Genomic DNA, 23892 nt, shown 5'->3' with positions numbered 1-23892 from the left:
GCCACAACCAGCTCTCTGCAACTGCCCTCTCAGTTGTGCATGAGCAGCTTAGTGTAGCGAAGAATCAGGGTTATTGTTCTTTGCAGACGTGCGTAATGAACCCCTCCCCCCCAAAATAACATTTTATGAACCAATACTAAGATTTTGAAAGCTATCTAAGGGATTTAGATATCCCAGTCCTACTAAAATCAATCAGAACTTGCCATCCAAATTCCCTAGGTGGCATTGAAAATCTCAGCCAAAGAGCTTCACAAAAATGCCTTCTGCTTCATCTTATATCAAAGCTTTTCTGTACCCATTGGCCGTTAATCTGAAAATCTCTCTGTTCTCATAGTCTCTGCTGTGTGATGCATATCAGAATAGGGATGCTTGTAAGAATGGAGTTAGGTGTTCATATTTGCTTATTAATGTTTCATTGCAACATGACCAGAATTTTCTTGCAGCACAGGCTCAGTTTAAAAGAAGAATTTCCAGATCTATAAATATGTATGTTGGATCAGCAGTTTTAAATCCACCCTTTCTCAAAAGGCATGATACTGCTACTTTCTGTTTCATTGTGTATTGAACAATTGCATATCCTCTGGTTAGTGACCGTAACTTGCGGTGATGTCAAAAAAAAAAATGTTTCGTATATCATTTCCCCTACTCTGGTGTAGCTGGCAAGTTCTTTTGGTTACTCTTGTGTCACAGTTTATTAATCTCACCCCCAAGGAGCATATGTTCTCTCTGTTCATCATTATTACTGTTTTGATGCTGTCATATGTATTTGCAATTATGAAAGGCTCTGTTTCTGATAACACAATTCACTAATATTCAAAGGACTAATTATATGAAGGGATGTCCTATTGTAACTGAAACTTTTAAATATTTTAATGAAAAGTGATAAACGAACTATGCAAATAGACATTTTGGTAGTGCCTATGATCTACATACACAGATATGAGGAGGTGGCATACCAGGTGCAAAAAAAAGACCGATGTTATCTGATTCACTTCTCTGGTCTATATGGACTTGAATTTTAGAGGCGCTGTGTGCCTGCAACTCCCACTGAAGGCATGCAATTTTGGCCAAAGGCTGCAGGACCATTTTTGGGTAACCATATCTATAGCCCCTTTTCTCAGTTTCTGTGGGCAAATCTCAGTTTGAAGGACAGGCCATTTCCAACAAACTTTATATATGGGATCAGACTGTGGGTTCTGCTACTGATATTTCATCAGGGATAGAGAGTTTGAAGGGAAGCTCTACCACCACCAGAGAATACCTTTGTATTTGGACCCCAAAATCCTAAAAATATTCCTGAAGGCATACCCTTCTAAGAGCTCCTTATGAGACTCTGCTGTTGGGCACAGCCCATAGCACCTCTCCTTATCTTTATTATTGAACTGTCCAAGTGTAAAAGTGTTTGTAATGTTGTTGTGTGATCCCAGAATATTAAAGAGACAAGGTGGGTGATATCTTTTATTGGAACAACTTTCATTGGTTAAAGAGAGACGTTTTCAAGCTACACAGGGTTCTTCTTCAGGTCTGGGACAGGGAACCAGAATGTCACAGCTAAATACAAGGTGGAATAGATTGTTTATGCTAAATCTGTTCCACCTTGTATTTAGCTGAGACACTGAGTACCTTTCCCAGACTGAAAGAAGAGCTCTGTGTAGCTCAAATGCTTATCTCTCTCACTAACAGAAATTGGTCCAATAAAAGACATTACCTCATCCACTCTTGTCTCTCAAGAGTAAAAGATCTTTTGTGCAGTATCAAAGTTTCTCTCACACTGCAGTACCAAAACAATGGAGACACTTTTAAAAATTCTATTGATCTAGTTGTTCAGACAGTTCATGATGCAGCAGCAAGATGGGGTTTGGGGAAAGAAAAACATTAGAAATTATGGTGATGATTGATAAATATTGGCCAAGTGCTAAAAAGTTGTGAAAACAAGTGACTCTTTACACAAGCATGGTCAAATGATAAAATTATTCCACATATTCACAGAATTTTCACAAAACAAAATCAGGAACTTTTTTGACTAGCTCTTTCCACAACTTTAATTCAGCCACTATTATAATATACCTGCACAAAATCCCAAAGAAATCCAAGTAGAGCAGTACTTAATTTTACTTTGCATTGTTTATTGGTGTTCAGTGGAACTCTGCTAACCAAGTATTATTAATTGTCAAAAAAACAAACAAAAACAAACTGGGCTACCAAATTCAACTAACTAAAAATTGATTCATGTTAAATCCACTGGTTATATTTTTGCAGAAAGCATTTTTTATTCACGATGCTACATCTGTGTTTCTTTTTCTTAGATTGAGGAGGATACGTGGCAGAAATACTATCTAGAAGGAGTCTCAAATGAAATGTATACAGAATATCTATCTAGTGCCTTTGTCGGTCTGTCTTTCCCTGCAGTTTGTGAGTAAGTAGATATATATTAATTGTCATAAATTCCTTGCCTGCTCTCAAGTGAAATCAAAGGTTTCCACAGGAGACATTTCCACTCTGTTACAATCCCAATATCATTGCCTCATCAGAAGGGATCCAGTAAAATAAACATTAAAGCAATCACTGTATGGAAGTACTCCAAACATTTTAATGTCTTTTTCCAGAAGAGACTTAGAACTAAGTGAACATAAATGAAAGACTAAATGCCAAGTGTGTTCAAAAAAATGAATCCGCAATCTGTTTAAACGGAATTATTTATTCATAACTGGTGTCTGATTGTTTCTTCTAATAGTTCCCATTCTTTGGATGGTTCTTGTCAGCATCACCCTCTTGATTCTTGCCCAATCTCAAGAAAAGTATTCATTAATCTGAGCAGCTGTAAAGGAGTTGTATATACCATAGGGAGATAGTCATTTAACACATCATAGAACTGCCTGAAAAGTGCTTTGAACAAACATAACTTCTGCCAGCAAAAATAGATCCTTCTGACAAGGAGAGGGGAACATGTGGGGCATGGACTGAATATCCATGCATAGTCCATAGGACACTGTTATGCCTTACTCCTACTGGGGACTGAGTAAGCTTTTATCTATCCAGGAAGTGCTCTTTCAGAAAGAAGTGAAAGTGCACTAGGCCAAAGTGATAGAAATATCCACTCCAAACACTTTCAGAATAGTGTAGGCCCATCAGGTTTCTATTATTGATTATTATTATTATTATTATTATTATTTTCTATTCGAGTCACACCAAGAGGTCCCACTGTGTTAGGCACTGTACAAACACACAGTCCTTGCCCTGAAGAGTTTACAGTCTAACTAGACAAGACAGACAGGGTGGGAGGGGAGATAGAGTCACAGAGAAGTGAAGTGACTTGGCCCAAGGTTACACAGATCAGCATCAACAGATCCTTAGGGTATCTGAGTCCCAGTCCAGTCTGGCCTTATCCAGTAGACTATGATGACTCTCAGACCTAAATCTCATGATGACTCCATTCTTGAGTTGAGACCAGGAGAGAGTGGGAATGGGAGGGGCCAGGTTTCCGAGGAGTTGCTTGCTCTTCTCCTCTGTAAGTTAGAGTGACATTCTTTTTACATCCTTGCTTCTTTTCACATGGTGTAATATCACCATAGTTTACAATATAACCTCTGAGTGAGAGAAGAACATGATAAACAAGTGATGGAGTTTTGGTCATAAATAATTTCTGAGTTATGTAGATTTAAACTGATCCAGACCATAAGTCAATGGGGATTTGTGTAAGGAAGGGGTTCACGATCCAGCCCTTCACTTCCAGGGCTTGTGACTGGCTTATTAATAGGTAGTGTTTGTTTACCCTGAAAATTGTATCAGAAAATGTCTTCCCCTATGTCAAATGCATTAAACAAAAAATCACAAAAGATACCATTCTACATGGTATTGAGCGAAGCCTAATGTGCACTGTCCACATGAATCAAGTTACAGGAACAAAATCCCCAAGCAAAATCCTTTGTCAAACCCAGTCGAGTTTCCATATGGTTCCTAGAAAAAGGTAACAGAGAATGTATTCAGCATAGAGCTATCATTCATTCAACACACTGATATAGCTGAGGTAGAATAATCAATAAAGAAAGGCTATTTAATGAGATTTAGGAACATCCCAAAACATTGGCGCTCTCCTCAGGCATTTGATTATCTAGAGGCTTAATTATCTGTGTTTTCTAGTTTAAATTAAAGAAAAAGATATAACTCAAATGTACCAGCAGTATAATGATAACACTATTCAATTCAGGTTAATTAAAGCATAGTGGTAATTAGAGTGTAGTGTTGTATATCACTGTGCTTGGCACATAAGTATTTTCATTACAGTAAAAAGTGTCTACTCAATTTCAGATGACACCTAGGACACTAAAATGTGCTTAAAACTGGTTTGTGAAAAGGAAAAAGAATTGGTGGACAATTCTATCTGCAAAATATAGAGACATTTAGAGCAATTTTTCTCATCATGCAGGGATCTTAAAGAGCATGCAGCCAATGACATTTTAAAACACTGAAGCTGGATGTAATGTGCTGTCCTTGTGGGCTCTTGGTATTCATGACTAGCCTGGTGGATTTTCAGCAAACCAGAAACATGAGTGCTTGGTCGGTGGTGTGACAGGGGGCTATCAGCAGCACCCTGATCACTGACATTGCTACAGCCTGGAGAAGCCTGCAGGCCCAGTTGAGGGCAATTCCACACTTTCTGGTGGGGATTGTGAGCACCTGGGTAACAATCACAGGGCTAATAACATAATGGGGGAGACTATAAGGAGAGGAAACAGAAAGCAAGGGGCAGCTCCAGAGGAGCTCAGAGAGTGAGCCTGGGCTGGGGAGTGAGGGCTGTAGGGAAGCCTGTCTTTGCTCTAAACCTGTTGCATGGTATTGTTATGTCAGAGAGAAATAAATGCACACCCTGGTGAAAGACAAACAGCCAAGTGTGCCTTTGTGACTGAAAAACCATCCAACCTGGTTAGGCGGTGAGGTTCACCAGGTAGCAACAGAGGTGCCCAGTGACAAAAGGGCTGCCACTCAGTTCAGACAACTGGACGCAAAAGGGTGCAGAAATAGTAGTAGTTTCAAAGGAGATAGGACATTAAACATTTTAGAAGCATTGCCAGTTTTTTTCACTACTGTAGATGGACCCTCCAAGTCAGAAGGGGAGGGTATTCATAACTCATTGTAGTGGCTTTACCTGTTAAAAGATGGTGGCCAGATGCTACTGCATAAGTTTTGTTCAATCTAGAGACAACGCAAGACTTGAACAAACAGAGATTCTTAGCTGTAGGATTCTCCAACAGTTTGCTCTTCAGTAGATTTCTTAATGCATCTTCTCTTCTTGTTTGCCATGAGGGTCCTGTGAGTTCTCACTTCTCTCACAAGATTGGAGGCTATACATAGACATTTCCATTAAAAAGTCAGCATTTTCCAGTACTTCCTGCACCAGAGTATGTGACATTTGGTGGTATGTCCGTATATTTAGGGTCTTAATTATCTTAACTGCAGTGTCTCAGATACTGTGGAGTAAGAAACACTGACCAAATGCTGTGCTGTTAATGGCAGCCCTGCACATACCATACAAACAGCTCCCATGTCCCTGACCTGTTGCTTATTCAACCTTAGTTTGATAGTGCCTGTTCCTGTATCACCAGCACAGTCACTATGGGTATGTCTTCACTGAAGCTGGGACTGTGCCTCCCATCTGGAATAGACAGACTCTTGCTAGCTCAGTTCAAGCTCAGACCCACCCAAATCCTTTGATCTGAGCTTGGAAGACTATCCTGAGCCCCGGTCTGTGCTACAACATCCACATGGCTATTTTTAATGTGCTGTCTCAAGCCAAGGTAGCGTGAGTCTGTCTACCCGGGCTGAGAGGCATGCTCTCAGCTTGCAGTGTAGACATACCCTAAGTGCCTAACTCTTCCCAGTAGGTGGAGTCATAGAGCTGTGCCTTCTCCCAGCAGCTGTACCCTGAGCCAATATACTCCACTCCTACTTGCTTTAATTGGCGCTAGAAAGAATTGTGCAACAACAGCCCCATAAATCAATTTGAGAATATGTAGAGGTCTTGGAAGACAGATATTCAATACATGGAACTCCCCCTTTTTGAATATATTACATCTGTTTGTGAAGCCTATTCCTTTACCTAAATATGAATGAGAGGGGGACTAGGTTCCCCCACATTTCCCTTCATTTTTAGCCCCAAACATACCAACCACATTTGCAGGGAAATGGTTAGCTAAGATTGTAAATTCTTTGGGACAGGGACTGTCATTTATTATTTGTTGCTCCTTTTTAACCACAGTGCCTATTCAAAATTTTGGTTCCCAGGTGTGTTCCAGTAGGAAGTAGAAATTGGTGATAGCCAACTATTTTTTTAATATGATTTTGTTTATTTACAAGGAATCTGTGAAGTCCTGTGTCTCTGAACACAGAAGGAATCAAAAAGCCAGAAACTGCTTTTTCTTACAGCACCAAGAGAACAGTTTTCAGCTTGCACACTGTGATGGGGTGCGACTCACTACTGTGACACCCCCTGCTGGATGTCCTGGGGATCCGCTCTGCTAGCTGGTGCACCCTCTTCTGGTGGTGTCTTACCACTGTCACTTTTGCTCCAGGGACCCATGTCACTCCCAGGACCGCGGCATCCTCTTCATGACACAGCCCTCTGGCTGTGCTGCACTCTGTGCTCCCCACTTCTGGGGGACAGTATCACAGTCCCTTGGTCCAGCCACTTACTCAGTGGTGAGTGGAGGCTGGGGGGCATTCCAGACCTGCCTACTACTCCGGGTCCTGGCCCAGGGACCCGTAGATGGCCACTGCTTGTAGTGCCTCCTCCAAATCCTAAGTAGATTTCACTGGTTACTTCCCCATGGCCCCAGCATCCTCTTTGCCCTTGCCTCAGGGCTTCAGCCTGCCAGGAGTTGCCTTTGGCTCCCCAGGACTGTCTGCAGCACTGCTCTGTCCAGGGTGCTCACTGTCTTCAGCCTGCAAGGCAGCCAGTTTATCTCCCTCCTCAAGCTCCAGGGAGTGACTGAAGCTGCTCTGCTCTGCAGCCCTTCTTATGTGGGCCAGCCCATCCCTGATTGGCTGCTTCTCCCAGCCCCTCTCTGATTGGTCACAGCCTCGCAAGGGCTCTATTAACTCCTTAGAGCCCAGTGTGGGGCAGGCGCCCCATCACACACCCCAACCCAAAACCTTTCTCCAGGGTCAGCCACTGTCCATTCAGCTACTCCTTAAGGCTGTCTCTCTCCCTCAGTCTGTTTGTGTCTGACCTCAGGCCAGTTCTACACTACACGCTTACTTCGGTATTACTGCATTGCTCAGGAATTTGAAAAATCCACACCCCAAGTGATGTAGTTATACCAACCTTAATTCCCCCCCACCCCCCAGTGTAGTGAGCGCTATGTCATGGGAGAGCTTCTCCTGCCAACCTAGCTACCACCTCTGGCAGAGGTGGAGTTATTAAGCTGGCAGCAGAGTTCTCTCCCGTCGGCTTAAGGCGTCTTCACCAGAAGCGTTTCAGTAGCACAGCTGCATCAGCACAGCCAATGCAAGTTTGTAGTATAGACCTGTCCTCACTTTCTGTGTCATCTTCTCCCTGCCAATCCATACCAACCCAAAACAATACACAGCAAAAGCTCCTGCCTGGGTTCACACACACCTTTTGTTTTAGGTGTGAATTTATGTTTACAGTTATGCTAATTGGAGAGTGAGTTCACACCTGCCAATCTCAATGGGGTTTTAACTCAACCCATAGCAAGGTTTCATCCAGTCATAACCATATGTTTCTATAATGCTTAGCACAATGGAGCTCAGCCTGGTTGTGGCCTACAGGAATTACTGCAATATATAAACATTATTAATAAAATTAATACAATAAATTTTATAGATAATAATATACTACACTGTCATTGCCTGCCAGTGGTTAAAGCTGTGTGAAACTCAGTGATTTCACATCACAAAGGTGCATGCAAATATTTTTCTGAAATTTCAATTTTCATGGATTTGCACCCTGCCTCCCCTTTTAATTTCCTTATGAGCTTGAAAGAACTCAACCATCCCCACCCCTCCCACCCCACATAGAAAGAGAAACTCATTCAAAGCTACCAAATTTTAACTGATTTTGTGGGTGTGAAACCACATAAAATTGCACAAAATTGATGGAAGGGTGTGTTGGGTTTTTTTCTGTCTCATGCACCAGCAAATCTGTCAGCTAAATTTGGACTGCAGAACCATCATTGTTGCAGATGGTGCAAAAAGGCCAAATGAATACAGTTTGATTTTCATTGCAGAGCTGGTGGATAGAAAAAATAATCTTTTGACTTGTAAACTGAAATAATATTTGATCTGGAAATTATGGAGAGAAAATGAATATGAAACCCTACGATGTCATTTTTTTAGATTCCCTTTTCTGACTAATAGCACTGACAGATAAGACACCAAATATGCTTACTGTTAAGGCATCATTCTTATCACCCACCAAATGACAGCCTTTTCTCAGATTCATGACTGCTGGCAGCAAATGTCTCAACTCACCTACTCGTGCCCTTGCCAACCACCACTGATTTAATTGAAACTGTTAAAATATATATTTATGATGACTTGTGGAACCCCCTTGAATATGGCCATAGATTTGGGTTGTCTTGAAAATGTGATTCTCCACCCTTATTTGTGTAGCGTTAATGAAAGTGGACTCAGATTTACATCTGGGTGTGCAAGGTCACTTCCACAGCCACCCACTTTTCTCATCACCATGGACCAATCCCACATTTACCTTTAATATCTTTAAATGGCGACCCTTTCTGGCCATGAACCCTTTCCACTCTCCATGATTTAAAGAGGCTAGTTCTTTGGCTCATTGGGGCCACATTCTGTGGATCACTTACCACCACTATTGTAAAATGGTTTTATATGGGGATGGAATTTGATCCAAACCTCCCTGATGCCAACGAAAAGACTTTCATTGATTTTTATTGGGTTCTGGATCAGGCCCACAGAATGTGGGCGTCCTGCTCTATCATTGAAACTAACAGCAGAACGACTGTTTCCCCTGCCAGATGCTAACTATGTGAAGAACAGGACCTGATAGGTGCTCTGTGATCCCCAGAGTGCAAGCTGATCCCTGGTTACAAATCAGTCCCACGGGAACCCATCAGTGCTTCCCTTGTAAACATGCCTTCTCAGTCACTGCACACCATCCTGCTGATAGCTGTTTCCTGCTCCCACTGCATGATTAGAACTAGGTTATGTTGTATATGTCCCTGAGCCAGAAGACCCTTTTAAGAGTCGGGGACAGTGGCCTCTTCCAGGTGGTCCCTACAGTGAGCCTGCAGGGATGAAGCTACTTAGCATTATCATGAGTTTTAGCAATAATGCCCTGAAAGGAATGAGAATTTATGTATTATCTCCCAAGACATCAGGGAAAGTATTAACTGAAGGGCTAAATTACGTTAAAAATGTTGCTGTGCGAAACCATTCGACTTTGTTTGTAGTAAAATATTTTGACCAATTTCAGATAATTTATCTCCAAATCATCTATTGGATTCAGGCTGTGGAAATGAAAAGTTGCATACTTCCATGCTTTGGCTGTGAACACGAACAACATTTTCCATGCACTGACTCTGTCAATGGGTATTTTTTTTCAATCAGCCGTTCATCACTTGCAAAATATAAAAGCTAATTGTGTTTCATTTTATTGGTCAGAAGGGATTAGGACAGAAGACGTGCCTTGAAAATATGGCATCTCTGTGTCTCTCACAGCTGAGACTGTAGTTAAAATTCTAATTTGACATGGAACTGTTAATGCCCCATTAACTAAGGTCTGTATAATAGATTATATTGAACTCCCCAGTAGACTGATTCACCTCTCATTTACCTTGGTGTAACTCCAGTGGCACTGCTACTGATTTACACTGGTGTAAAATGCATGGGAATCAGGTCTTAGGACTTCTGTATGACTACCGGTCAATATGGATAGGCTTACATATTTCTTGATCCACCTCATGGTATGTCCCTTGTTTGGATTTTTTTGTTTTCCCCTCACCTCTTGTCAGGATACATGGAAATTTCTGTTTTGCCTCTTATAATTCTCAGTTTAACCACTTTTCCCATTTAGACTTCAGTAATGTATGTTTGTGAACAAATTTGTGACAATGTGATGATTGATGATTAAAAATTATTGAGGTAATGGAATCCCTCTCTTGTCCCCCTTACCTCTTATCCCCCTCCACCCCACCCAAAAAAAAGTTAGCTGCAAAACAACAGTGGAGCTGCTCCATGGCCATTATTATAACCTCAATGATGCAGTAGTGTTTGTGTCCCTGCACTGCCTTGGCATTGTGGATTTCGACAAGTGGCTCCACATAGTCATTCATTGGCCATGCCCCTGCCTCACTCCACCTGCAAAATTTCCCTTCTCATTGCCATAGATGAGAAACTGAGTTCCCCTGTCGCAGGGCCTCTTCATTTCCTGCTCTCTTGCAGCAGAACTTAGGGAGGTTCTGCTGTTTATGACCCTTCCCACTCACAAGTGGAAGGGAGGGCATATAATTTGGCTTGATATTAATAAAAATGATATAGTTAATTATATACTGCACAGTATCTCTCACATATTGAAGCATAGAAATCTAGAAATCTACCACCCTCTGCATTTACTGGAAATATATGGGATGTGCTCACATAGATCTGTTTTCACAGTGCTGAGAACTCTGGTGTGAGCCAATAAATTACCTAAGCAAGTACTTACCTTTAAGCATATGATTAGTTCCATGAAGTCAATGGATCTACTTACATGCTTGAAGTACCTGCTTAAGTACCTTGCTGGATCTAGCTAGAATGCGCTACACCGTACAGGTCTGAGCCCCTAATCGGAATGTCTGATCTCAGTCCATTGCTTCAGAGGAAGGCAGAAAAGTCCCATATTCCCTGTCAGTATAAAGTAGTGGGCTGCTGACCCTGCATTTAATAAGCTGTCCGTGGTATTTTTTTCATGGATTGTATGCAATGTGGTAATTTCCACTCCACTATACGAGCCTTTCTGAACTCACAATATTTTCAGACAATGTCTTTATCCAGCAGGAAAGAAGCATTTGAAATTTCTGTTTATCAGACTCTTAAAGGACACAAAGTATTTGGAAATGCCTGTGTTAAGTGATAAAAGGGAAAGCAGCAGTGATTAGACCTACTTTAACATCCAGAATTATCCACACGGAGTACAATCAATTTCAAACAACAAAAAATAATATATATACAAAATAATTCCAGCATTTCTAAATGCTTTATTTAATTTAAGAGACTACAGTCAATCTGTTTATCAATTGGAATTTTATTCATGTGTTATTAATATTAGACAAGAAAATAAAATCTCAATGCACATATTTTTGATAACTGCAACAGGATTTTTGGAAAAAAAGTAAATGGGAGATGCTCTCATTTTTTCTGAGGGTAGGATCTGGTTCTTAGTCAAAAGTAGTTTGTAGAAAATGTAAATGGCCAGAGCTGGCTTTGAGAAAAAAGATATACCAAAAGAAAAACCCTTTCCCACCCAATAGCTTGTTATATAAAATACCTTTTATATGTTAATGCTCTATGTATATTAATAGCTCACAAAGATTACATCTTTGTGCTCCACTGCTCAGATACCGTGGTGATAGGTGCCTTAGAAATAGGAGATATCTGTACATACACTCATACCCATATATATCCCAATACTTTAATATACAAAGAGTACAGCAGGTTTCCATGTCTAATTTATGCCAATTACTAGCCTTACCAGTCAAAAGGGCTGATTTAGTGGCAAGAACAATTTATTTCCCTCTGGGTAGGTAGAAACAGTTGGACTCAGCTTCTTAAGAGCCTTTGTTCATGAACATCTGTGTTCAAACTCCTGTAGTTAACAGATGATGCTCACAGTAAAAAAAGGAGATTAAGGCTTCCTGTAATGTCATTGTCAAATTTTGTGAACCTCTATGTAATCGTTATTGGGAGGGAAAGTGATCTAACTTCTTGTTACAGCACTTTATGCTACTCTAAGATCTTTGTGTGACAAATGGCATTTTTCTGTTTCTGACATTATTTTGCAGCCAGCAACATACTTTATGTTAGTCTTATCAGTTTCCAGAAGTGGTCAGGCAGTAAGATTTGCCTGGGCAGTTGTTGAATTGCACAAGCAAGTACATGTAACAAAATATTTATTGTTACAGCTTAAAAACACTTTTAGCCATGCAAGTTAATTTGAATATTAAGTACTGTAAATGTGAATTGTATACTGATGCTACTACACTATGCCACTTTCCAGCTGACAGGGAGCTAATTGTAGCTCTCTCAGACTCAACTATCTAGCCCCTGTATAAGTTAAAGCTTGTGGGCTGGGGTGAGGTCCGATCACAGTTTTAATTTACACCAGTGGAGAATTGGGCACAGCTTTGCTCTTGAATGGCTTCTTCGGCATGCTCTCCGACCTCAACACACACGTTCCCTTCACTTACAATGGGAGAAGTGGGATGTTCCAGCATAGGAAGCTGCAGAGCCACCTCTACCAGCTTTGTGCTGGTCAGAAATTCTCTCTATATAAGGGGAACTCACTACTGCAATTTTCTCTCTGCTTGTGGTTCACTTTATGCAGCTTAAGCAGTACGGACAGGAAACTCTGGCTCTGTAATGTAGTGTCTAGTAGCCTCCCCTCATGTTGCATCTTTCTGCTTGGAGGTTTGATTTGTGGGAGTCTAAAGAACTCTGTTCTTTTACGATTATGTACTTAGCACCTTGTCCACTTAGTTTACTTCGTATACTGTCCATGTTTTCGACATTTACTGTACAAGAATAGTGTACTAGGTACATTCATTGTACACAGTCCTAAGTACATAATTGTAAAAGGGTAAAGTTCTTTAAACTGTATAAACCCATAAAAGAAACACTCCAAGAAAAATATGTGAATCTCATTCCACAAGTTAATAGCATAAGGACGCATGTAACTTAGTATTCATTTAAATTTGAGTGATGAAAATGGGATGCAAATACTTCCTAGCTAAGAATTTTAGTTGGTTTTCCATATGTTTTATTTTATAATTCTGATACTGCATTTAGGAAGATAGTTGATTGGGTGTTGGACTAGGTGGGGACACACTGGTGTAAAGGTGGTGCTTCCTGGAATGTATTAATAAATAACGGCTTTTCACAATTATAGTGGTGTTTGTTAAAAAGTCAGTATTTGCCTTTCCACACATTTCCCCCTACATTTAAAATAGGAGATACTTTTGCTAACTGAGGTAATAATTGGCAAATATTGACTTTAGTATATCTGTCTGTGTTTAGGGTTTTAATACTGGAAAATACATTATCTAATGAATGTGCAGTACTGGCAACAGGAGTCCTATAGCTAAATTCCAACACAGATTTTAAAACTTGGCCCTAGATATCCACAATACAAAACAAGCACATGTTTGGTTTTGAGTATTGTGCCCTTTACTAGTTAATTAAAAGTGATGCTGGTGCTGTCAACTTGCTAGAGTGATATATGAATGAGGATGACTATTGTTAACCTTCACAATGGAAAGGTCTTGATAAGTGCTATATCTATAGCCAGTTGAGAAATTTTGTACGTTTTTAGCAAAAAGTCTCATGAAAGTCTTTTCGTCACAAAGTGTAGAATTTTGAAATGTTGGACCAATACTAGATATAGGATGATAATCATGAAGAAGTACTGAATCTTGACTTCTTTTCTTCCTGCAGACTGGTGTTTGCAAAGCTAAAGCTCTTAATGATAGCCATAGAATACAAGTCAGAAAAACGGGAAAGCAGGTACGTTAATGACTACAAAATTTAACAGCTTTTCAGTATGCACCATGGACAATTTGGTCTTTTCATTTTTTTTTCTGAATGAACATAGCTCTTTTTATGCACATGAAAGCATTTCAAAGCATAATTAACGTGGCATCACTTTACACCAGTTCACATAATACTGGCAGGCTCTGCCTCTCTTCCTCTCTTCACCTGAATTAACGTTATGTCAAATACTTTGTTGGAAGAAAGGTAGTTTTATTTACAACTTACTTCAATAAGTGTCACTTGGTATCAGTGAAACAAATGGCTTCCACCTTTTTTTTGCCCTGGCTGACCGCACAAGGGAGCCAATCTGCTCTAATCAGAAAAGCAGCTTATTTTACTGGACCGTCAGGAATAAAAGATTGCAACAATCTCATGATAATATGCGCTGTATTATGTACTGCATGCATTTCTCTGCATCACAGTTTTAAATGAATGAGATGAGAAAGCTACTCTTAGAATAAACATGGAAGGTTTGGACAGTATACATACAATCGACAGCTATAGATATGTATCATATTTGTGTGTGAGAGTGTATAAATAATATGATTGAGCTGGGAAGGATTTGTTTTAGTTAGAAAATCCAAATATGCTAATTTTACCCTCCATCCAAAAATTGAAGGAAAAAATCTGTATAGCCAATAACAAAAATTTACAGACAGAAAAAGAGTTGTTTTGTTTTGTGTATGAGAGCTAAAAAGAGTCCCAGCTTAATGTGCATTGGTGTCAAAATTCTTTCTAATTTATCAATACCTCCACCTGTGCATTCACACCACATTCATTGTTACTTGAGATGGTGGTAAAACCTCCTGGTCTGTTACCAGTGTGCTCTAAAAGGGCATGATTCAAAGTAATTGTGGACTTACAAACTGTATTAATTATTTCTGAAATATGTTATCAACATACTGTAGACAAATCCATTACAACATTCTGTAGTAAAACTGTTAACATACGTAGAAGTCTGTCATCATGTCTTTTTGGTAACTGATCACCTAAACCTAAGATGGAGGTGATCTTGAGTTTATACAGCTTTAGACCATGTCTACGCTACCACTTCTGTTGGCAAAACGTATGTTGCGCAAGGGTGTGAAAAAACACACCCTTGTGCGACATACGTTTCGCCAGCATAGGTGGTAGTGTGCACAGCATTATGATGGCAGGAGAGCTTCTCCCACCACCATAGTTACCACCGTTTGTTGCGGGTGGTTTAATTATGTCAACGGGCAAGCTCTCTCCTATCGGCGTAGAGCGACTACACAAAAGATCTTACAGTGGCACAGCTGCATCGGTACAGTGTAGATATAGCCTTAATCTTCACCTGAACAACCAGTTCACTTCTTAAACCATGTATCACAACTTTGGACATGTTTTTATATTTTTTAATTATTTGTTTAAAGAATGTTTAATCATCCCTAAATATCCATTTTTCTTATTAAAAAGAATCTATTAAAAAAGTCATGGGGCATCCAAGACAGTCTGAATGTTTCCACTTGTTATGTGGATAGTTGAAATATAGCTCCCATTGAATGTTTGATTTTACATCCCTCTTTTTTTTACAGTCCTCTGACAAGTAATATGTGAAATGGTGTATGTGATGCTGGATTTTCTTTTTGTCTAATACCACTGCAGATTAAGGGGACCCTTCTTTTAAGTCAGAATTTTGAAATGTTTTCTACTCCTATTGGCTTATCTTAAAATAGATACCTTCCAATGAATAGCCTCATTCTGCATTAGCAGGTGTAAAGCGAACAGTTTATTGTTTTTATGTTTGATCAGTTTCATCCATTACTAGAAAGGACAATACAATAGAAACATTATTGGTAACTATTTACATGAAGTTCTTGGTTTATACTGCTTCTCAATAAGAATTCATACCCAAATCTTTGCTGTCATTGCTTCCATTCTCATTCTGTGACATAAGTGTTGATATTGTAGTTTTTCTTCAATAATTTTGGAGAGCATCCATCTCCCATGTAGGTCAATGGGAGCCTTTCCACCAACTTCAATGGGAGTTGGAATGGTCCTTATTCACAAGATGGTATAGAAAAGTCAAATAAAGTAACACAGCATGAAAGAGCATCCACTTATATATATATATATATATATTCATTACCTAATGTCACAAAAGTTAAAAGTTCATAGTAAAGAAATATGGTAGAAAGTGAGGACAATAGAATTTGTAGGAAAAAATAAAATACTAATGAAGATGAGTGAACAGTTTTGAGACTGTGAGAGCACAGTATTTGTTGTAAACGTCCAACAGTAGAGAAATCCACTAGTTGGAGGGCCAGCTTTTGCTCTGCTAAAGTAGTGCCAAAATAGTACTGTTGGTCTGATGAACTGTTTTAAGAATAATTACCTTGTGAACCACCATAACTAGAATATTTTCATTTCATTAGAAAGCTTGGAATAACCACTTCCCAATGACATGTAACCTTAATTCATAGTTCTGCTTGTTCATGTGATCCTGGACCTCAGTGTCACATACTTCTGATGCCGTCCTGCATTTCTACCATATACTTTGGCCCCAGTTAACCAGAGTATTTAAGAATGTGCTTAAAAATACCAGTAAATAATGAATGTAATAAATTAAATGAAAGCTATGCTTTAAAACCAGGTGAAGTCCTATTGACTTCAATGGGATCTCAAAGTTAGCATGTGTTTAAGAGCACTGCTGAAGTGGAACATGTTAGTCTAACCAGAAATGTAATCGTAGAAACCATTCATTTCTTACTTTTTAGAGTTTCTTGAGAATTTTGGCTCCTAGAGTCATGCCCAAACTGAAGCAGAGAGATGAGAAAGCAAGACAGTGATCAGAATAACCGGATTTTAAGCATGGGGAGTCAATTTATTGCATTCATTATTCACCAGTATTTTTTGTTGCTATTGATTGTGGTGAAAATATCAGACCTTTTCCTCCAATTCTAATGTCTTCAGCATTTAACTGGTCCTTAATTGGTAGTTCCTCTTCAGTGTGAATAGGGAAGCTGCCTATACCATGGAACCTGAAGCCAGCTTCTCACAGTTCTTGGGCGAGGGGTCCACAGTGGAGGTGTACAAATTAACTTTCCTCCTTGTTTTGTGAAACTTTTAAGAAGTTCTCCATAGTTCACATTCAATGGCAACAAAAATGTTCAGAGAAAAAAATCTTTAACTAGATGCCCTTGCTTCGACAACCAGTATAGCATGATGTTCCTGAGTCTGGAAACATTTTGAAGCTCCAGTACCAATTTTTTCAGGGCCAGTGAAAGGTTACTTCTTTGAGTAGTGTCCCTGTGGGTGCTCCACTTCAGGTGTGCATGTACCCCTGAAATTTTATCAGAAATTTTTGGTAGCAGCGCCTGTTCAGCCCATGCATACATCCTACACACACTTGTGCCCCATACCGTGGCTATATAGGGCTTCGCAGGCAAACCACACTCTGTTTCTTTTGAAGCTCCTTCAGCCAGAGGCAGAATTTAGTGTGCACCTGTTTCCTGTTTTATTAGTATTCTTAGCATTAATAGTTCTTAGTAGTAGTAGGTTTAGTATCTTATAGATGTTGGAACGCTTGTTCCCATTTGTTTTTCTCTTTTCTTTAAAAAATATATATATACATATTTTTGTTTGTTTGTTTTTCCCCTCTATTGAGGGGCCCTAAAATTTTTTCTTGTGTCTGGGGTGCTGGTCTCCCTGGGGTTTAAAAGGTGCCTCTCTTGTCAAGAAGTAATCCCCATCAGTGACGGGTACTCCCAGTGCATTTGTTGTTTGAGAGATGCTCATATTCCCAGCAAGTACAAGATCTACACTTCTTTTAAGGAAAGGTCCCAAAAAACAGGGAAATAAAGTATAGGCTCTTAATAATGGAGCTAACTTTAAGACTGGCTTCTGACCAGATACAGAAAACCCACCTGTACAAGCTGTTAGTGCCCTGTCGACATTGAGATTACAGTCATTGAGAGCTTCCCAGGTGAAGATGGCATCAAAACCCTGGTCTCTGACAAGCTCTATGAGCGAGGTACCAACAACTGCGCTGGTGGTACCAAGAGTTTCCCACTCTAACATGAAGGAGGGGATAAGAGGAGAACAACAGCAAGTTCCTCCTTGAAGAAGATTCAGTCACTGGAGGCCCTGAGATGGCTGCTTGTGAGGCTCTGAGCACTTCAGGTACCATGAAGCACTTCAACTAAGTCCCATACTACAGTGGTAAAGGCCACAGCAACAAAGACTACTATTACCAAGAAAGTGGTGTCAGTGGAATGCACCATCCCCTTGGTACTCACATCAATGCCTTGGACAATGGCATCTAGAATGTCATCAGTGCCTGTATCAAGTTCTGTTGTGCTCCTGGTATCACAGACATTCTGGTACCTGAATGAGCCTGAGTCTCCACTCCTTGTGACTTCTGGACACCTCTCCGTACTGAGGTCTGCTGAGTCACTGACTGCTCATGTTTCTGTGAGACCTACATCTTTCCTAACTTCTACTATCCATGAAGAGGGGTTGCCACCTCTCATACAATATGTGGAGGAGCATTCTGACTCAGACTCTGAACTTTCAGTTCAGGGCTCTCCACTTTATTTCAGAAGACATTATTCCCTGATGCAGATGCAACAAAGCAGGATATCAGACCCCTGCCTACAAATATTTGGGATGACCATTGTTGGATACCTTCCCCCACCATGGCTTTGGGTTCCCCTCACTGGCCTTCCTGAGTAGCAGACTGTCTAAAGTGGTTCACGACCATAAGTGCCAACCCATGGAGAGACTGTCAGAAACAGGGCAGATACCCCAAACTGTTCGTATGTTCTATAATTCAATATCCCCAACCCAGTAACAAATGTGAACTGAAGCGCTATAATAGTCCTATCATGGAATCACAAACAGACTGAAATGCCCAGGAGGACTATCTTGCAACTGAGGCAAGCTAGACTTTGTAATAGTTGGTTGCTATATACCAAAGATCACTAAAGATTCAGGTGGCTTCCATTCCCGAGAGAGCAGTCACTTACCTCAAGTCAATTTGTACCTCAGATCTGACATCAGACAATGCTTGTAGCCAATCCTATAGTAAACTAACTAACGATTTATTAATTAGGAAAAAGAAATACAGGTTAAAGCAGACAAACAAATATACACGAATGAGTTACAGTCTGTGGTTCGAAAAGCTTACAGAATTGTAGCAATCTGTCAGCACTGAATGTCTTTTAGGGCTAACCCAGGTTCACTCTGGGGGTCTCTGCTTCTGTTTCATAGCTCCAGCCCTGTCAAAGTTCAAAAAGCAAAAGAGATGAAAAATTTTCTTGTTCACTATCTTTATGTCCTCCTTCCAGAATCAAAGCTGATGGGATGAGCCTTTTTCCATGTAGACCTCTACATGGGTGTGAAGGGGCAATTAACAAAGTCTTTGTATCGTGATGTCCCACAATGGCCCATTTAGTTTTGATGGCCTTTTTAATCAGCAGGAGACAATCTCATCTGACAGATCGATGGTTTTAGGACAACCATTTTTTACAGTTATAAAGCAAAAACTTAAATCATGTGTTAAAGATATTATAAATGAGATTAATGCATGCAGCAATTTACAAGCATTTCATAAAATCTAAACACTAAACATATTGTTATAAGTTCAGTATCTATACTGACACACAGGCGAAAAGAGTGGTTTACAGCAATGAATTTCAGTCCTTGACAAGAGCTGGCACCTGGTTTGCCAGTGTCACACTGGGATCCTCGGGCAATGTACCACCAGCGATTTCAAGGGACCATGATTCCCAGGAACACAGAATCCCTTGTTCCTGGATACTACCCATCCATCCTCTCCACTCTGAGCCAAAGGAGACCTTGAAGGAGCAAGAGGCAAGGGCAGAGAAGGAGTTCCCCCCGGCCCCTTAAAATATTTCTTTGTCATCACCTGATGAGGCAGTAATGCCACAACTGCCTTCATTAGCCAAAAGACTTCAGGCAATTCCAGGACCTAATGAAAACAGGTTGCTGACACCCTGCAAATTCCCCTGGAAGAAGTCCAGGGTTCCCAGCACAGGCTTTTGGACATATAGCACAGTTCTACCACAGCACAGGCATCACTGCCAATTAATGAAGCCCTTTTTGAGCCAGCCAAAACTCCAGCAATGCCCCCCACCCATGCAAGTGGGCTGATAAAAAAAAAATACTACTTTCTGACCAGGGATTCTGAGTTTTTATTTTCTTGCCCAGTACCAAATTCTCTGGTAGTGGACACAGTCAATGAAAGGGGCAGACAACATACCCCAAAAGCCACTTGTTATGATAGGGCCAGAAATGTCTAGACCTTTTTGGTTGTAAAAGCTACTTATCAGCAACCTCACAGTTCAGGCTACTGAACCACCAGGTGCTGAGGTCAAAATATGACCTACCTGGCCATTTGCCACAGGAACACTGAGAACAGTTTGAGCAGCATGACAAAGGATGTGTCCGCTCTTTGCAAAAATATCACTGCAGGCTTCACTCGATACAATGGACCCTACAGCTGGATCTATTTTCACAGCAGTAGTGATAAGACAAACTTCCTGGTTTCAGTTGTCTAGATTCCTGTGGGAAGTACAATCTATAGTGGAAGGTTTACCTTTCAATGGCCACAAGCTCTTTGCAGACTCCACAGATGACTCGCTTCATACCTAAAGGACTTTAGGTCTTTGGGGATATACACACCTGAAAATAAGAGAAAATTTAGCAGATCTCAGTCAGCACAGAGACCTCACACTGTTCGATTTTTTCCACCTTCCATAGGCCACCATAACCACTAGCTAAGAGATTGATATTTTCAAAGACGCAGCCTACAACTATATTGACTGTTTAATCCCAACCATCAACATCATCCATATGCCAATTTTGGTGGTTTGGTCAAGAGTCTAAGCCACCCACTGACCAGAATTTCTCAGGTGCTCTGCCTCTCTCTACTCTATTGACTATGGGAGGCTATAACGATGGACAAATGGGTATTGGAGGCCATTACATTGGGTTATACTATCCAATTTACCTTAATCCCGCCTCCCACCCCCCTTCCCTGTCCCTCTTCATGGACCCCTCTTACGATCAATTACTGACACAGGAGATCTCATTGCTCCTAAGTCTAGGAGACATAGAACCAGTTCCACTTCAACACAGGATAAAAGGTTTCATTCAATGTATTTTCTGATACCTAAGAAAAACAGGGATTGGAGGCTGATACTAGATCTCAGACCATTGAACAAGCATGTCAGACATCTGAAATTCAGAACGGTGTCCCTAGTAGCTATAATTCCCTCTCTGGAATTTGGGGACTGATTTGTGACCCTCAACTTCAAAGACGCTTATTTCCACATAACGATTAATCCCACTCAAAAAAGATTTCTTCATTTCACAGTCACAATTATTACAAGTATTGGGCCCTACCCTTTGGCCTGTCTTCCACCCCAAAGGGTGTTCTCAAAGATCACGGTGGTCATAGCTGCCTACCTCCATCATCTAGGAATAAGTCTTTCCCTACCTCAACAACTGGCTCCTCAAGGGACAATGATATCAGGAGGCTTGGTTGACAGTTCAAACAACTTTACTATTCCAAAGTCTAGGCCTGCAGATAAATCTTGAGACATAGATTTTGACCTTACACAGCAAATTCTCTTTATAGGATAATTTTTAGATTTGATAATGGGCAGAATTTATCTCCCTCTCGACAGGTTCCTTGCTCTAAAGGACCTTATCTAAAGAGTGCAGCTGAGCCTTCAAGTTTCAGCAAGGACATATCTGCAACTGCTGGGACACATTGCAGCTTGCATTTTTATGACACAGGTTGCATCCTTGATGTCTCCTGGAGAGGCATAGAACACTTTATGTACCCAACAAACACAGTCTGAACAAACAAATATCTGTATCCAGCTGGCTCCTTCAGTCAGACACCTGGTGGCAGAATCCTTCTAAGGTTTGTGCAGGAATCCTGTTCAACCAGAATCCTCCTATCATTGTGTTAACATCAGATGCTTCCTTCTTGGGATGGGGAGCACATTTAGGTCCTTACATAGACCAATGGAAATGGTCATGACAGGAACAATGCTTACTCATCAATATATTGGAGTTAAAAGTGGTCAGAACTGCTTGCCTTCACTTTCTTCCCCTACTCAAAAACAAGTCCATGAAGATCATGACAGACAATGTAGCTTTCATGTATTATATCAGTCATCAGCGGGGTGTGCGCTCCCCCGACACTGAACTGAAGCGATAAAGCTGGAATTGGTGCATAGCCAATCAGATAATCATCTCGGCTTCGTACCTTCCGGAAACACAAAACAACATGGCAAAAGACCTTAGCAGACATTTCTCCCTAAATTGCAAATGGGAGTTGGATTCTTGAGTCTTCAAAAAAAATTCCTAGCTTGAGAATGTCCACAGGTTGACCTTTTTGTCATGGCAGCCAACACACAGTACAGGAAATTCTGTTGCAGAGGGGGACTTGATCCCCAATCTCTAGGAGACATTCTCCTTATTACATGGACAAAAAGCCTTTTTTATGCATATCCTCCAACTCCATTGCCATTAAAGGTCCTCATCAAGATCAAGTAGGACCAAGCCAAGATCATTTTGATTGTGCAAACTTGGCAAAGACAAGTTTGGTTTCTTACCTCATTAAACTCACCTCTTGCCCTGCATGGTGGCTCCCAATCAAACCTCGTCTATTGTCTCAGGATGCAGGTCAGACACTTCATCCCAATCTGAACATTCTGCAACTACAAACATGGTTCCTCAGTGGTTTTCCACTAGAGGCCACCTGTTCATCGGAAGTACAAAATGTACTTTTAAATAGCAGAAAGGGGTTTACCAGACTCACTTATCTTCAGAAATGGAGAAGATATAATCTTTGGTGCATCTGGTGCCATCTTTCACCTATCTAGTCATCTTGTTCCACAATCTTGAATTACCTGTTGGAATTGAAAATTTGAGGCCTTTCTGTGGTTCCATCCAAATTCATTTAGTGGCAATAACAGCTTTCCATGTGCCAGTAGTCGGTTTCTTAATATTTGGTCAGCTGAGCAGAGCAAGATTCCTGAAAGTCTTTGAGTCTTTTTCTGCAGATTACAGACCTGACACTGCTTTGGGATCTCAACCTGGTTCTTAACCATCTCATGAAACAGCCCTTTGAGCCACTGGCTATGTGCTCACTATTACATCTGTCTATGGAGATGGCCTTTTTGGTGGCCATCACTTCTGCTTGAAGGTTTGCAGAGATGGGGGCTTTAATTGCAGGCCCTCCGTTTACTGTGTTCTCCAGGGGGAAGCTATCATTAGGACTCCATCCAAAGTTTTACCTAAGGTTTCTGCTGAGTTTCACATTAACCAAACTAGTCACCTTTTGTTTTGTTTTGTTTTTTCTCGAAGCCACATTGGCCTACCCAGGAGTCTATCTTCCATACATTAGATGTTAAGAGGGCATTAGCCTTTTACTTCAACAGAACTACGCCATTCAAGAAGACCCATAGACTCTTTGTTTCTATTGCAGATGGGTCAAGGGGGAGCCTCTGTTTCCACTCATTGACTTTCTATATGGATTTCTATATGCATTATTGCCTCGTATTGTTTTGCTGAGGTTCTGCCTCCCCTACAAGAGACTGTGTGCTCTACTAGATCATAGTCTATGTTGGCAGCCCACTCAAAGACATTCCAGTTGCTGAAATCTGCAAGGCTGCAATGTGGTCATTGATGCATATGTTTTCTGTCCATTGTGTCTTGGTTCACACTGCAAGATCAGATGCTGCAGTAGGTCACGCAATTCCTTCTTCACCGATGGACTCTGTTCCAAAACTCCCACCTCCTTAAGGGGTTACTCCTAGGGCAGGGGTGGCCAACCTGAGCCTGAGAAGGAGTCAGAATTTACCAATGTACATTGTCAAAGTGCCACAGTAATACGTCAGCAGCCCCCCATCAGCTCCCACCCCCTTCCCTGCTTCCAGCACTTCTCACCCACTGGCAGCCCCGCTGATTTTAGTGCCTCCCCGTCCCTCCCACTCTCTCCCCGCACCTCCCAATCAGTTGTTTCATTGCGTGCAGGAGGCTCTGGGAGGGAGGGGAAAGGAGCGAGGGCACGGCAGGCTCAGGGGAAGGGGTGGAGTGGGGGCAGGGCCTGTA

General features: G+C 40.9%; 1 protein-coding gene across 41 annotated transcripts in view; it reads left to right on the top strand.

Annotated features, from left to right (window-relative positions):
- Window positions 1-23892, top strand: part of KCNMA1 (potassium calcium-activated channel subfamily M alpha 1) — an 873358-nt gene that overhangs the window by 693687 nt on the left and 155779 nt on the right. For all 41 annotated transcript variants that reach the window (XM_075130775.1, XM_075130771.1, XM_075130770.1 and 38 more), the window contains 2 exons: window positions 2307-2416; window positions 13684-13752. In XM_075130775.1, coding sequence (XP_074986876.1) covers window positions 2307-2416; window positions 13684-13752 — 179 coding nt within the window. The remainder of the gene's footprint in view (window positions 1-2306; window positions 2417-13683; window positions 13753-23892) is intronic.

Source organism: Caretta caretta, chromosome 7 (assembly GCF_965140235.1).
Source record: "Caretta caretta isolate rCarCar2 chromosome 7, rCarCar1.hap1, whole genome shotgun sequence".
In the NCBI taxonomy this organism is placed as follows: Eukaryota; Metazoa; Chordata; order Testudines; family Cheloniidae; genus Caretta; species Caretta caretta.
Note: the sequence above shows the minus strand (reverse complement) of the source record. Positions and strands in the feature narration are given on the sequence as shown.